This window comes from Alexandromys fortis, unplaced genomic scaffold (genome assembly GCF_014885135.2).
Source record: "Alexandromys fortis isolate MF-2015 unplaced genomic scaffold, M_Fortis_MF-2015_v1.1 scaffold_50, whole genome shotgun sequence".
Lineage (NCBI taxonomy): Eukaryota > Metazoa > Chordata > Mammalia > Rodentia > Cricetidae > Alexandromys > Alexandromys fortis.
The window spans coordinates 808160-824207 of record NW_026067932.1 but is presented as its reverse complement, the minus strand read 5'-3'; the positions used below and the strand labels follow the sequence as shown (position 1 = coordinate 824207).

The following is a 16048-nucleotide window of genomic DNA, read 5'->3' as shown; positions in this document are numbered from 1 at the left end:
CCTGTGATGTATGTGTGACTAAGAACCACCGTGTCCTCCACTGCTCCTTACTTTGTGTTTATAGCGTGTTTCATTTCACTCCTGTTCCCAACCCTGAGGGGGGCTTTGTGAAGACCCTCCCCTTCCCAGGAGCCACCCTAAAATTAAGTTAGTAGTAGAAAAAAAACCACATTGGTAGGTGGGCTTCTGTGGACTCTGGATTTAATTAAGTCCTCTGATTTAATGCTATCTTTTTCCTATTTTAAGATAATGATTTTTCCAGAAGGAACATGTACAAATCGGACCTGCCTCATTACCTTCAAACCTGGTATGTAATGTAGGTTTTTGTTTGTTTTCTGTTTTGTTTTTTATCTTTGTCAAAAAGAGGAAGCCAGCCATGACTTTTAAAGTAATGGCATCCGTGGTGATGGAAATCTTTGCTGTCTGTGATGACAAGTTCTTAGCGGCATTTCCAGAAGTCACAGGAAAGTCTCGGTGTCTGAGCCAAGAGCTGGAGTGTTTGCAGAAGGATGAGGAGATTATGAAGGCAGTGACTATCGTGAGGTGATAATGTTTGCCTGAGCTCTGATGTCCTGACCAGTGAGGCCCTGATGTGCTGAGCTCTCTGCCCTCTGGCCTACAAGCTGCCCTGGGCAGCTCCTATTGACAGGCGAGGTCTTCCAGCCTGTAGCTTGCTCTTAGGTTGTAAGGCCTTGAAAGCTGGTTCCAGCGCCACAAGAGAACAGTACTCGTTCTCCAGGGACATGAGCAGTGACCCATCAGCTGAGACACCCCCTCATGGCACTCCCCAAACCCCGCATTGGGATTGAGCTCCTGGCTTTAGCAGCACAGTTGTTATGATGGGGTACAAAGTCCACTCCTGATTCTGCCTAGTTAAAGTTCTGTATACCCTGGGAGGTGCAAAAGGTTTACCCCTTGATCCTGCCGTAGCTCTTAGTACTGTTAAGAGGAGGGTGGGACTCATAAACTCTTTGCATGAGGTATGCACACCATCTCCCACAGACTAGGTCACCCTGGGTACAGCTGCTAGTATTCTGCTCTGGGCCACATCGGACTGCCCTGTCTTTGAGGTTTTCCAGCTTCATGGTCTTTCCATTCTTTTTACTTCTGCGTGGTAATCCAGAGTCTTCCACCTCCCCAGGCCACCCTTCTGTTCTGCTCCTGTGCACACGACCGAGCCCTCCCTTTCTTGACATAGGTAGTGGTAGCAACTTTGATGGGCAGAGATACAGTGCAAGAAAGTGAAATCTTTCAGTCAGTGTGCCCTGGGTTGCTCTTTCTAAAATACACGTAGGAGCTAAGGGAGCGTGTGTGGCCAAGACAAGCCTCGCTGCAGAGAAAGTCCATAACCCACCTCAATTGGGCTCCTCACCCTGGGTATGGCCCATAAAGGCCCCCACCAGGCCATGTCCCCAAAGCCATGGGCAAAGAATAAATAAGAGCCTCCCCAAGGGTAATACATGTCATGGGGAAGGGGGAGGTTGTATGTTGTATGCCACAGTTACCAACCAGCACTAACTGTGGTGTCCATCACTGCGGCCCTGAACTAAGGAAAAGAGGGGTGTCTGGAATGTTCCTCTAGGACGTTCCCCTCCCAGAATGCATACACCACCGATGACCACTGATTTCCATAAGACTCTGCACTGGTCCAGAAGAGAAGCACAGGGCCCCTTGGTTAGGTCCATCCCGCATGTCTGGGTGCTTCTGACACCTTGTTTTTCAGAGGTGTGCGCCTTCAATCAGCCAGTTTTTAAATAGAATAGAACTTCATAACCCAGGCTTGTCAACTCATCAGGGAATGCATAGCCAGGATATAGATAGGATAGGAGCCTGGCGGGGCAATCCTGGGGCCTCTCGGGTGATATTTCTCCAGTGCTCAGACAGAGGCTAGTCACCCACGGGAACAGGGCTTGACTAGAACATCCTACCCCAGGTGAGACCAAGTGTGCCTCATTCTGCTTAGTGCCCTACCCCAGATGCAGGTCACGAGCAGTGTGTAGAAACCAAGGTTAACAGAGCAGACCCATGGAGAAGGGTTCTGAGGTATAGACACCCTGGAGACCCTCACCTTTGTCTTGGTCTGTTTATTTAACGCTGTCACACTGCACAGCAGCTCCTCTCTTCATGGGCAGTGCCGGGGTGTAGGAAATAATCCAAGAACCCAAAGAATGTCTTCACTGACCTGGAAGGCTGGCACAGAAAAGCTGTTTTTACCAAGGCCAGTACCACAGCTAGGTCCCACCTTCCCATGCTTCCTGCTGCCAGCAATGAGACTCTGTATTTTCCTTGGCAGGTGCGTTCATTCCTGGAGTTCCTGTCCAGCCTGTGGTGCTACGCTACCCAAACAAGCTGGTGAGTCATGTTCTTCTGGGGCATGTGGGGGGGGGGTGGCAAGGGAGTTCAGAAGGAGTTAGAGGTGGTTAGGTGTTTTGGTTGTATCTGGATTGCCATGTCTCTACATCCTTTGTCCATGCACAGTAGTTAAGAGAACAGTTGGTATCATCACATGGCCTCAGCCCAGAGAGGGAGGGGCAGGCTCAGCAGGTAGAATCCCAAGTGTCAGCCAGCTCCGTGGTGTATTTGTGACAGTTCTGGAATAGTCTCAGCATTGGCACACAGAGTTGCACCTTTCACAGGCCCTGAAGCAGTGCCCTGCTCCATGATCCATCCCAGCTTTTAGTGAGACCCCACACAGACAGTCCTCAGAAGCTCCAAAGCCTGGCTCCCTCTGGGCTGTTTTAAAATCCAGGGCTGCTTACATTCTAGAAGACTGAGCAGTAGGAAGGAAATCTGGTGACTTGGTTATGCTTCCTCTGCTCCAGTTGGAAGTCTCGTTGACTTGTTTTAAAGAAACAACACAAGACAGGACAGTTGGTCCCGGAACTCCTGGGTAACCTGGAAGGACCCCAGCTCAGAGGAGGGAAGAGTTCAGATGAGGGAGCCGGTTTTACCACTGGGCCTTTCTCCCCAAGTGTCTTTAACACTCTCCCAGTCCCCGGGGAGAGGCATGAGGTCCCCGCCTGTTTCACAGATGCCAGCCATAGTCTCTCCCTTCTGTTATGACTTTTGGAGCCAGTGTTCTCTGCCTTGATGGCTTCCACAGTCAGAAATAGCCAGTCTATGAATGTGAGCCCCAGGGCCCTGAGTTGGCATTTCTTGGTGGAAACAGTAAGGTGGTGCTTACCACAGTGGGCTCTCCCTGTCCCCAACTGTCGATTACTGTGACAGCCGAGGACAGTATGGAAGGAAACCTCTCAGCTCACAATGTAGGCAATGTAGGCAGCTCATGGACACAGTCTCCTGCCTGCCTGTGTGGGAACCAGGCCTGCTTTCCTGAGTGTGAGGTCACCTGAGGCAGATGGATAGGCAGTGGAAGCCGTCTGGACCATCAGTTACTAATACTAACATGACTGTCACGTACTGCTGAACCACGGAAGAGTCCATTTCCTGTCAGTTTCCTGAGGAAGGCCCTGCCCTCTGCTGGATGTCAGCACACCCAGGAATAGAGCGGCCTGCCAGCCTGTTTGTGGGAGTGAGGTTTCCATTCTGAGTTGATTCGTTGGCCTGGTGAGGCCATAGTCCTCACTGGTCCCCCTAGAACCTTGGCAGTTTGGTTATCCAGAGAAGCAGGAAGTTTGACTGTGTTCATGTTTTGAAGGTTTGTGTGAGCTTCCTCAGCTCTGTAGCTGCAGGATGCACCCCCGCTGCCAGAGTTCTGAGCACAGGGAGCCAAACCAGGGTAGTAAGAGGTTGAAGATGGCAAAGGAGAGAAACCATGTGAGGTGCTTGCCTAGCTCCTGTGAAAATGTTTGGTGTAACTTCTAAGGTAGTTTCTGAGGTCCTTCTGGGCACACATACCCCAGGTGGCAGGGCCCCCCTTCAAAGCACAGGGTTGACCTAGGAGAAGCACGCATGTAGTGGTCATGGTTGGACATTTGGGTGCAGATGCAGCCTTGGAATGAAGCTGCAGTGAGATCATGTGCTCAGGTCCAGGCAGACTTTGCCTGAGGAAGCATCTTAGAGTGGGCAGGGGATACTGAAGGGTTGGGAAGTACAGACTAGAACACTGGAGAGAGGGGTAATGGGTACCAGCCCTACTTAGGCCACTGTTAGAATTGGCACCCTCAGAGGTGCTACAAAAAAGATGGCCGTTTGAGAGATTGGGTTATTGAGGGCCCTGGAACCCAGAGCACCAGCTGCTTTTACTCTGGCTATATTAGTGTGGGAGAAAAACAGCTCTGCATCCCTGGGCTGGATAAAGATGGCCCTCATGATCTGGCTCTATTTTTGATTCATCTGCTTTCTCACTCCCAGGACACCATCACATGGACGTGGCAAGGACCTGGAGCGTAAGTTGGGCCCCGTGTCATCCTGTCTGTCCTCTCATTCTGTGGATGCACAGACCTCTGGTGACTCCCTGTGCTCTCGTTGCTTTTGCAAATGTGAAAAATTACTCTTTATAGCAATTAGGGTCGGCCCATTGTGAAAAAAACGAAGTGTTCTTGTGTGGCTATGTAATTAACTCCTGGATTTTGGGGACGTAAGTTCCTCGGCGCCAGCACCCACAGCAACGTAACTGAGCCCTTCCCTTACCCGTCTAGTACACCTAGTACTGTCCATCTGGCAGCACTTGGAGTTTGGGGATGGGGGCTTTTGTATAGGCAGTAGGATTCAGGGGGTGCTACGTGAGGGAGGCCTTCTAGAGTTGGTATCCTTATCCTCCCGGAATAGACACAGGGAATCAGTTGTCCTGTGATTATCAACCCCATGGAATTAGAGAAACAAAAACTACAGCAGCTGAACTTGGGACACCAGGCTGTCAAGGCAACCCATAATACTGGAGCTGCCATTTGTATGCAGGGAGGAGGAGCCAGCTAGGGATAAAACTGGCTCAAGGGCTTCAGGGAGGAAGTAAAATCAGGTGCCAACCCCTCCCTAGCCTTTCAAGGTATTTGTCTCATGGGCTGGGGAAGTGCCCCTGCAGTGACGGCAGACCACCACTTCCGAGGTTGGGGGGGGAGGGGTTGGACTGGAACTGGGCTCCAGTGTCTTGTTCTGTGCACAGACTGGCATGTTAGGGCAGAAAAAGATTGGCTCAGAATTAGGGGGTGACTGACTGCCAGGAAGAGAGAAGAGATGTGACCTCAGGGATGGGGACTCCAGGAAACTCTGTAATTCCATGCAGTACAACAAGTACCGGCAATACTACTGAAGACCAGGACCCTGGAAATCAGGCAAACTAGTCATAGCATGACTTAAAGCTGAAAGTCTACATAGGGAGATGGGCATCCTGGAGACAAGGCTGTCAAAGCAGGAGGGCAAAGGAAGCATTATGGCCTTCTAAAATAACCAAAGACCAAAGCAAATATCTAACCAGAAAAGTGATTAGTTAATAAAATCATCTTATTACATTCTTTTTTTTTTTCCTTGACCTTTCAACTTTGGAAGGTTCCCCTTCCTTCCAGGTTCACTGCCCAGCAGCACCTCCTAGAGGCTCTGGTCAGAATTTGTAGTTATTCAGTTATAAGAATTAGGAGCCTAACTTTGTAAACATGTTGTAAAATTATTCAATGCTGTTTTTAAGGTTGAAAATCCTATGGCTCACTCTGTGCCAGTTTCAAAACCAGGTGGAAATTGAGGTGAGTGGACATAGTGTTATGTAGTGTGGGCAGAATGCAGCATGGGTGGGGTGGGAGTGGCATCTGGCCCAGAGTCAGTTCTGCTAAGGTTTGTGAGATACAGGGTTCCATAGGGTCTAAACTGATGCAGTGTTTGAATAGTATTAGACTTGGGGCTGTGTGATACATTGTCACAATATTACATGGGGGGTCTGTATGGATACAGTGTGCTACACTGACTGGGGTCTGTATTACAAAGTATTAACCTCAGTTTGTGGATACAGTGTCACATAGTGTTACATTGGTGTCTCTAGGAATATAGTCTTACAACAATGTTAATTCAGGATACAATGTCATATAATGTTGCACAGGGTGTCTTTTTGGTTACATATCATACAATGTTACACTGGAATAGACTTGATACATTGTTAAAAAACTATTAGATCAAGAGCTGTGTAGTTATACAGTATCTAACCTATACAGATAATGTTACATATCTGTCCTTGAGTATCTTTTCATTTGTCTGGGTCCAAGAGGAACTTTCTGGTCACTTCCTCTCTGTGGCTTTATGTGCTCTGTGTCGTTTAAATACATTTGCATAGGATTTTTTAAAAGATTTGTTCATTTTTATTTTGTATGTATGAGTGTTTTCCTGCATGTATATCTATGCACCAAGTGTATGTATTGCCTACAGAGACCAGAGAGGTCATATCCTCTAGAACTGGAGCTACAGAAGGTTGTTAGCTGTCATATGGACGTTAGGAACAGACCCCCAGATCCTCTGAAATAGCAACAAGTGCTCTTAACTGCTGAATCATCTCTTTAGCACCTGGGCAGGATTTTTAAAAATTAAAAGGAAACTAAATGCCATTCGTTATTTAGGTAATTGTTACCTAGAGTTTATAAAATTGATACATATACATATTTTTTTTTGCTGGCCACTAGTAGTGGTGTACACCTTTAATCCCAGCATTCAGGAGGCAGAAGCAGGTGGACCTCTTGAATTTAGGCCTACGTGATCTACAGATTGAATTCTAGGATAGCCAGGTCTACACAGAGAAACACTGTCTTGAAAAACAAACAAAAAGGGAAGAAGAGAAAGACACTGAGACAGACTGACATTTTCTTTTTATCTTCATTACTACCTGATACTGATACAGCTAGATTTGAATGGCTAAGTTTCATTCTGTCATCATCCTGTTTAGCATTGGTTATGGAATATAACCTACACAGCTCTGAGCTGCTGGCAAGTTCCTAAGTCCTAACCCATACTCTTGGCTAAATTCAACAAACACAGTCATATATGTATAGTCTGTAGAACTTTCTCTGAGTGAAGGGAGTGGTGATTTTATGGGGGGGGGTGTTTATTTGTTCGGTTTTGGGGGTTTTTTGTTTGTTTGTTTTTCTCAAAAAAAAATTCTGATGGGCCTGCATCTGAAATCAGAAATGAGTCATACACACCTTTGTATTTGGTGAAACAGCCTGCTTACTTGCCGTAGTACTGCAGAGGCATACAAAATGGACAGGTGAGCTACTTCTACAAAGGACCTAACCCAGAGAGTGTCGGTTCTGCTGCTCTGGATATTTTGGTAGGCTCTTCTGTGAGCTGCTAGGAGAAAGCAAGACCAGGCCTGAGAAGGAACATGATCTTGTCGTGGCTGGGACCCCTGTTTTGTGGGCAGGCTTATTTCAGACATTGGTCTCTCCTTTTCATATAAAAGACTGAGAAAAGTCTTGCAATGTGTTTTACATGCCCTTCTTTGCATTGCTGCTATGTGGTGCCAGTGTTAATGTGAGAGACCGTTGTAATTTTTAGGAATTTCTGAAATGTGACTGTGAAATCTTATATGCACATAGTTGGAAGTGACAGGCTTTCTGGATGCTTCTATATTCCTAAATACCTTTATTTTAAGAATAGGAATCAGGGGTGGTTTTTTGATCTTTCATGCTGGTAGAGTTGGCATCTTCATGGGCCACTAAGTCATTTAAAATGCTATGTTTTTAGGCTGATTTATCACAGAGATGTAGTAGATGCTAGCTGCCAGGAGGGCTTCAGGTGTAGAAACTGCAGAAGTACTGTCTTATGTAATCCTCAACACAAAACTGTCACTGAGGGATGGAGATATGCTTGTGATTAGGAACTGAACATTGTGGCCTGGGACAGTGGGTTCTCCAGGTTAGCAGTGCTGGGCTGTAAAATTTACAGGTAGGTGTGTATGTGTGTGCACACCCATGTGCATGCATGCATGTGGATCTAGATATATGTATGTACATTATGAGTGTGCAAGCATGTATGGGCAGGCTCTGCCCGTCTTAAAGTTGTCACAGTTACCATTTATAATGACCCATGGAATCAGTGTCTTTTACTAACAGAGATAACACAGTTTTTCTGTCCTTAGTTCCTGCCCGTGTATTGCCCTTCAGAGGAGGAGAAGAGAAATCCTGCCCTATATGCCAACAATGTGCGGCGCGTCATGGCCAAGTGAGTGAACAGCCACCAGTGGTGCTGGGGAAATGGGTTTGTGCAAGAGTGAACAAGCAGGTCCTGCGTATGCTAGCGGTGGAGTGCGCTCTGCCTTGGGTTTGTGTCTCGTACTTTTATCTGATGGTGTTTTGACTTGTTTAACATTTAAAAGATGGTTAATCTATGCTTCATTTCGCAAGTTTCAAACCTGCTGTAGTCATCAGTGATGCTGCCGTGTTTTCTGGGGCATGACTGGCCTGGGCAGGTGTCAGCCTCAGGTCACAGCCGCCTAAGACGGTGAACTGTCTGCTGACACTCACACTCCCCCTGCTGGAGAAACCGTACTGTCCGTGAATCTTCTAGGGTGACCTGGGCGGCCACCTGGCTCTTGGGCACAGTAGAGAACTTAAGCATTGTTTTCACTTTCTGGTTCCTTTTAGTCTGGACAACCATCGTGTTACCCGAGGTTCTCCCACCTTCTGAGCCTCGTTTCTCATACGTGTACTTAAAACTAGGCTCCTGTACTCCTCATACATACCAGACAGTGATTACCCCACCATCATCGCAGCCTCAAGTGGACAGCTGCGGGGTGTCAGTTCCTGTTTGGGACTTTCTTGTGGATCCCTCACCCATTCCCTCCATGTTCCCGTTGACAGACCATGGGAGGGACCTCCTTCCTGGAGAGAACAGTGGCTTTTCTTACTTGCCTGTATCCAGCTCAGTAACATCGTGGCAGAGCTGTCCACACCCTTAGACCCAAAAGAGTAAGCCTGGGATCCAGGCCCTGGCCCCATGTTCCTGAGACTCCACTGGGAACATGCCATGTCACCTCGTCAGCTGTGTGCACCCAGAGCAGGGTCTGATGAGCTCACTGCACTGGTGCATCTGGGGATGAGAGCTGAGAGGTTTCCCTGCTAACCTGAGTGCTCAGGGTGTGTGCTTCTGCAGTGACTTTGCAGGAATCCCGTTGGTGCCTGAGCACTGCCAGCCAGTGTGCTCACGGCATGTGTCATGCAGCAGAACTCCTTGTTTTCAGGTGTCCCGGGCAGGGTATGTTCTTGGGAAGTGATAGTCACTCTGGTTTTGGCTTCTCTCTGTGTTCATAGGCATTTTCTTTCTTGATATTTAAGTTAAAATAATGTTTTCTGTGGCTAAAATAATGCACCAAGACATCAGCAAAAGCCTGGTCTAGAGCTCCTATTGCACTCCCAGGAGCGAGGACGCAGGAGCGAGGACGCACCCATCATGGTCTCTGGCAGGCAGGGGTGTGTGATGAGGCTCAGCAGCTTCCCCCGAGGGGAGGCCCATGTTAGCCTGGCATCTGAGAACTGGGTGTCCCGTAACTTCCAGTGCCTCTGTGAACTCTGGGCTTTCTTCTTGGCCTGGGCTGGTCTGTTAGAGCAGTACTCCCCTGAACGCCGTCAAGAGCTATCGACCCCAGCTGCCCTCGGACCCTCTTCCCTTGCAGCTGCTGTGGTTCCTCCTACTGGTGGGTGAGGACCAGTGTCAGGGAGCCTGATGGCAGGATCCCTCTCTTGTAGGGCTCTGGGAGTCTCGGTAACCGACTACACTTTTGAGGATTGCCAGCTGGCTTTGGCAGAAGGACAGCTCCGCTTGCCCGCTGACACCTGCCTGCTAGAGTTCGCCAGGCTCGTGAGGGGCCTCGGGTGAGTAGCCTGTAGCTCTCAAGCCTTCGTGAGAATCAAGTGCTGAAGTTGCAAGGGACCTGTTGGGTTTCAGATGTCATCAACAGGCCACATAGAAAGGCTTTAAGAATCTTTCTGGGGGCTGGAGAGATGGCTCAGTGGTTAAGAGCACTGTCTGCTCTTCCAGAGGTCCTAGGTTCAATTCCCAGCAACCACATAGTGGTTCACAACCATCTGTAATGAGATCTGGCGCCCTCCTCTGGTGTGTGGGCCTACATGGAGGCAGAATAATAATAATAAATAAAATCTTAAAAAAAAAAAAAAAAAGAATCTTTCTGGATACCAGCCGGGTGTATGGTTGCTACCCCTGTATACTATGTGGGAACACACCCAAGGGGCAGACAGTTAGATGCAGAGACAAAACCTGGCATCTTGTAAACTGTGAGGACACACCAGGCTCAGAAACTAACTTGCTGCTTGTTAAGAAATTTTAAAAATATTTTGATGAGTATCCAAGCTTCGTAGTAAGTCTCCTGTTTTCATTTCTGTGCTGTGGTTTTATCAATAAATCTTTCCCATGTTTTTATTTAGATTGAAACCAGAAAATCTTGAGAAAGAGCTAGACAAATATTCAGAGAGTGCAAGGATGAAGAGAGGAGAGAAAATTGGGCTTCCAGAGTTTGCAGCCTACTTGGAGGTTCCTGTCTCAGATGCCCTGGAGGACATGTTCTCACTGTTTGACGAGGTGGGTCCACTGGGGAGCTTGGGGCAAAACCTCTGGCTTGTCCACGTGTAAGTGGTCCTCGGTGGCAAGTCCAACAAAGATGCTGGCTAGCCTCTTTTGTAAGTACAGGCAGGCCTTGGTTTGCTTTCTGGCGAAGCTTCACGTTTGAGAACCGACTGGGGTTTTAGCAAGCATGTCCGGGATTCATCTTCCAAAGCATGCTTTTCACACATGTAGAAGAAGTTGCCACATCAGGCTGGGATGAAGCAGTTAGCCAGAAGGTCCCTTGTGACATGCTGGCTACCGAGCCGTCACCAAATGTGCTTCTCTTTTGCAGAGCGGTGGCGGTGAGATAGACCTCCGTGAGTATGTGGTCGCCTTGTCCGTGGTGTGCAGGCCATCCCAGACCCTGGCCACCATCCAGCTGGCATTCAAGGCAAGTAGATTCCCTGAGTGGGGTGTGTGCGTGTGTTAGTTATTCTTCTTGTTACTGGGACAAATTCTTGGCGAGAAGCATGTTGTAAGAGGAAAAGTTCATCTAGGGCTGTGGTTTGAGGAGATACAGTCACAGTGGAGAAGCCATGGAGGCTGGGCTATGAAGGGCCTGGTTGGCGAGCGGCTCTCGGTCCAAGCCTCTCTCTCACAGCCGCCTAAGAGCAAGTGTGGCAGGAAACCGGATGTCCTGGCAGTCACGCTGGGGCCACATCCCCACGGTGGCAGGATAGCAGGCACCCGCTCCTGTTGCCATGGATAGCTTTGCCCCTTGCACCTACTCCTTGGGCCAGCTGCTACCTCTCAGGCTTCCCCAGGCCCCCCCACCTGCACCCATCCTTGTCCTGTAGCCCTGGGAACGTTAGGCAGTATTGACAGGGACAGGGTGTCAGCAGGTGTCCTGTAATGACTTTCTGGGAAGACAGAATCATCTTTTCACTCGGTCTAACTAAGACCCTAGGCAGACCAGTGAATGATTCCACCAAGTCCAGCTTTGCAAAGCAAATGAGTTCATTGGGTTCCTTGTGCCGCACTGCAGCACCCTGGGATGCCTTCCTCACACCACAGTTAGGGCCAAATACCAAGGTGTAAAACAGCTTTGTGACCGTGAGAAGACCCAAGAAACATTTAGGCTCCTCCATTCTCGCCCCCTTTGGGGTCCCTTCTTGTTTTCCATGTTAATGTCACTCTTTTTTTTTTTTTTTAATATTTTTTTATTATGTATACAATGTTCTGTCAGAAGAGGGCGCCAGACCTCATTACAGATGGTTGTGAGCCACCATGTGGTTGCTGGGAATTGAACTCAGGACCTTTGGAAGAGCAGGCAATGCTCTTAACCACTGAGCCATCTCTCCAGCCCTTTAATGTCACTCTTGTAGAAAAACTTTCACGTAGGGGCTTTGGAGACCCCTTGTCCATTTTCCCACACAGTGTAGTTTTCTGGTTAGACATGTATGTAGACTTTTAGTCCTTGCCTTCATCAAAACCAAGGCCTCACAACCGAAAGATACTGCAGTTTAATCCTTTGGCCACTAGGTGGCAGGGGAGGCACACTGTTCTGCTTGCCTGGGTCTTGCTACAAGAGCCCTGCAGCCCCAGCTTGGCCCTAGCTTTGCCCTGAGTCCTTCTGCTGCTCCCTGCTAGAGCTGAGTCTTCACTCCATCTCCCTCTACTTGTTTCTCTGCTCCCACAGTTATGACAGCATCCATGTCTCACCCAAGACATGATGCATGTCCATGAGGGGCCTGCAAAGGACAGTAGAGACAGACATGCATGCCTCTGCCTGGTACTTGTAGGCACCACCCTCTCAAGGGTGCCAGCTGTTTTGACAAGGTGGGAACAGGACCACTGAGGAAAATGTACCAGACCTGATGAACACCAGAACAAAGATCCCCCCAGGGTGACTCTTCGCTGTCCCTTGCAGATGTATGGATCACCTGAGGACGGCAGCATAGATGAGGCCAAGCTGTCCTGCATCCTCAAGACTGCACTGGGTGTATCAGAACTAACAGTGACTGACTTGTTCCAGGCTATTGACCAAGAGGAGAAGGGAAGAATCACATTCGGTAAGTGGAGTCAGAACAGTGTTGCAGCTCACAACGCCTGTCTGCGCTCTATGTGCTACCATACAGTTCCCGAGCTTCAGGCAAGGGGCTGGAGGTTGAAACACACAAACACACACACAGACAGACAGACACACAGACCTCTAGTCACTGGTAAGAGGCCCCTTATTCAATAGCACCATGGAGGCTTATACACTCACTCCACAGTCAGGTGGGCCAACAGGTGAAAACCTTATCCTCTGATCCTCAAGGCCAAGGCAACACGTGCTCACTCGTGAAGCAGAGCTGGTAAACAACTTTGACACAGCTTTCAGTAACTCAAATCAGAAGGAAAGTCAAGATCTCTAGCAGGGAAGAGCAGCTGGAGGCCAGGACTCCAAATGGTCCCAACACAGTGTCGTTCCTAAGCAGGGGTAGAATTTAGTGGACACTCCAGCCCAGGTATGCAAAAGAGAGCATGGCCTCAGGAGGCCTGGGGATGTGAATGGAACCCCTTCCCCATCTCCATACCCTAAGCTACCCCCTCCCCACATAGTAATGATCCCCTGAAGAAGGTTCTTCTGAAACCCAGAAAGATACGATGATCATGGGTCCAGTTTCTCCCTGTGATTTAGAAGCAAGCTTAAAGTTTAGAGTCCACAACCAGGCAAAGTTGCAGGGGCTTCTGACCTGGGTACCCTTGTGGGGAACATCCACCCCAGCTGCATTGGAGGTGCTCTCCAGGAAGCTTCAGCTGGATGCCAACACCCACAGCCTTTGTCTCGGGCCCCTCTGCCATAGCCTGCCCTTAGTCCCTGACCTGAGGAATTCCTGGTCATCACACGGGTGTTGACCTTTCTGGGGGAATCTCTGACCATTGGCTGGTGATGAGGCTCTCTCGGTCCCAATAATCAACTTCCTTGTCTTTGCAGATGACTTCCGCGAGTTTGCAGAAATGTACCCCGACTTCGCGGAGGACTATTTGTACCCCGATCAGACACATTTTGACACCTGTGCACAGACACCCCCAGCACCAACTCCCAATGGCTTCTGCATTGACTTCAGCCCTGAAAACTCAGACTTTGGGAGAAAGAATTCTTGTAAGAAAGTGGACTAGAATGGGCGATTCTGGAGGGATAAGGCCCCTCCTGCATCACCGCCCGCCTCCAGTGGCCTGGAGCCTGTGTGTGTGCTGTGCCATCTGCATCTCCCTGTCTTCCCACGCCATCTCTCTCTGTCTGCAGACCCGAGGTCCAAAAGACTTGTGATGTATTTGTTTTCTGTCTCAGGGCCCAGCTGGGCATTTGCAGGGAAGCTGTGTGTATATCCCACCTGCCCATTGCAGGCAGGCAGGCGGGTGGGTGCTCGGGGCCTCCCTGTGGGGCGGGACTCCACAGGCTGAGTGGGCACAGGTCTGGCTGTGTGACTCACCTCGAATACGCTGGTCTTGAGTGTGTGTCAGTCTTTCTCCTTGTTGTCTGTATGGTGTGCACAGTGTGGGGGTCTGCACACACACGCTGCACACACCTATCCTGGAACAGCCACCTTGTCCTGCTTCTGTGCCTCTGCCCTCTCTGGCTCACGATGAGGAGGCATCACCCGATGATAAGTGTTTCTGTGTTTGTGCGGGAGCCTGTGACTATTTTATAAACCTCACTTAGGTACTTTGGAAAACATTCAACATTTTTTTAAAAAAGAAAAAAAAAGAAAGAAAATTGGTTTTCTACTCCATTTTTTGTGTTAGCTTATGGATATTTATTTCCAGGCTTGTTTTTGATAGATTCTGAGGCTGTCTCCTGTGGCCACAGTTTAAAGGGTCTCTCTGCCCTCCTCCCATGTAGGTCCATGGGACGCTTAGCCACAAAGACTGGCCCCAGCATCCTCTGCTTTCCTTAAGCCTTCCTGAATCCCCATCTTTTTTTTATATAAACATTGCCAATTCGGTATTTCAGTTTCAATATAACCAAAATCTACTTCATGTAACTGGTGAGAGCATTGAATGTGAGTAAAGACTCAGGCAGAGGGAAAGAACTGGAAGGCATCCCCTTGTCTTGATGATGTCATTATGATGTCATTCTAGGCCTCGGAGCAGACATACTGAGATGAGCCAAAAGCCTATCCAAAGCCCACCATCCTCTCCTAACATGGTGACTTAGGAAAGCAGCCACCCTCTGAGCACAGGTGTCCTTCTTCTGTGGGGATGACAGCTGCAGAGGACAGACCACACAGTTTACTGCGCTTGGCCACCCCTTGAAGTCAGGAAGGAACAGGGTCCAGGCTGTCCCCTTTGGCATTACCTGGATTCATCTTTTTATATGACAAACTCATCCTTAAAGCACAACAGTGACCATAGGTTTAGTTTGTTTTGTAAGCAATGGTTGCTCTGGAACTTTGTTTTTTACTCCTAAATTAGATTTTTACATCCAGGGCATTGCTATAAAAAATGACCACCAGGTTAGTAAGTGCAGGAACAGGTGTTTACTAACTTTCTCAGAGAGAGTGTTAGTGTGTGCTTCCCCCAAGAGAAATACATAAACAGAGCCCCTCAACCTCAGCCACACAGCGCCACACTGCCGCAGGATGGGCAGGGAGCTTGGATTCTGGGCTCTTAGCTTGTTAGGTATGAATGAAATGTGAACACAGCCTTTGTAGCCAACGGGTTGGTTTTTATAACTGTAGAGTACAAATTTCCAGAAGAGAAAAGCCACGAAAAGGCCAATGAAGGAGATCAATGAACTAAGATGTCCCGAGGTTGGGGCTCTGCCCCTCCGTCTGCAAGTGAAGGATTCCTGGAGAATGCCCCTGGGCATATTGAGAGAATCCTGAGCAGACCTGGGACGGAGTTCATTCTCCTGATTACTCTTGATAGCAACCTCAGTCCGCGCTCAGAACTGTGAATGTACAGAGCAAGCAGGGGCTGGGGCTGTGCCCGCCCTGCCTGCAGGCTCCTTTGGGGTGCGGTCTTCAGGTTTTCGGTGGAATAAACACAACATAAACGTAAAGTTCTACAAGCTTCGGTGTGTTTTGTTAAATGCCTCTCAATGGAAAGACAACAGATGGAAAGCCCATCAAGGTGAGCTCATCTTTTAGGCTTGGAAAGCGCCTGCAGCTGTGTGCGGAAGCTTTCCTGGCAGTGTTGGAGCCAGGAGCGCCACTCTCACCCACATGACACGCGCGCATCTCTTTGATGCAGCAGGCTGATTTTGTGTTTCTTATGCGCGATGCGTGTGTAACTCTGAACACGTTTGTCAGCAGATTCATCCTGTGGAACCACTATAAAAGATGGAGAAACAGAAGTAAAAACAACAGCGGAAGAACTGCACCCTCGAAAAGGTTTGGTGAAGGCTGAGGGAATAGCTCAGCCGCTAAGTGCTTGCTGCAGAAGCCTAAGACCTGAGTCAATCCCCAGAATAAATGACTGGTGTTTGCCAGAGCAGTGGGACACTAGGATGTCGGCGTGGGCCTTATGCAGTGAGAAAATAGGGTCTAACCTGATACTGTTTCACAAGGTTTATATGCACATGAATGCAGGTGCCCTTGCAGGTCTGATCAAAGGTGTCAGA

General features: G+C 48.8%; 1 protein-coding gene across 1 annotated transcript in view; it reads left to right on the top strand.

Moving 5' to 3' along the window:
• The window catches only part of Lpcat1 (lysophosphatidylcholine acyltransferase 1), a 46804-nt gene extending 31317 nt beyond the window's left edge, over positions 1-15487 (top strand). The window contains exons 5-14 of the mRNA XM_050145789.1: positions 247-307; positions 2294-2352; positions 4315-4349; positions 5585-5639; positions 8018-8100; positions 9624-9749; positions 10320-10473; positions 10790-10888; positions 12368-12509; positions 13418-15487. Of these exons, the coding sequence (XP_050001746.1) occupies positions 247-307; positions 2294-2352; positions 4315-4349; positions 5585-5639; positions 8018-8100; positions 9624-9749; positions 10320-10473; positions 10790-10888; positions 12368-12509; positions 13418-13602 (999 nt within the window). The 3' untranslated portion in view covers positions 13603-15487. The remainder of the gene's footprint in view (positions 1-246; positions 308-2293; positions 2353-4314; positions 4350-5584; positions 5640-8017; positions 8101-9623; positions 9750-10319; positions 10474-10789; positions 10889-12367; positions 12510-13417) is intronic.
• Positions 15488-16048: the final 561 nt, after the last annotated feature.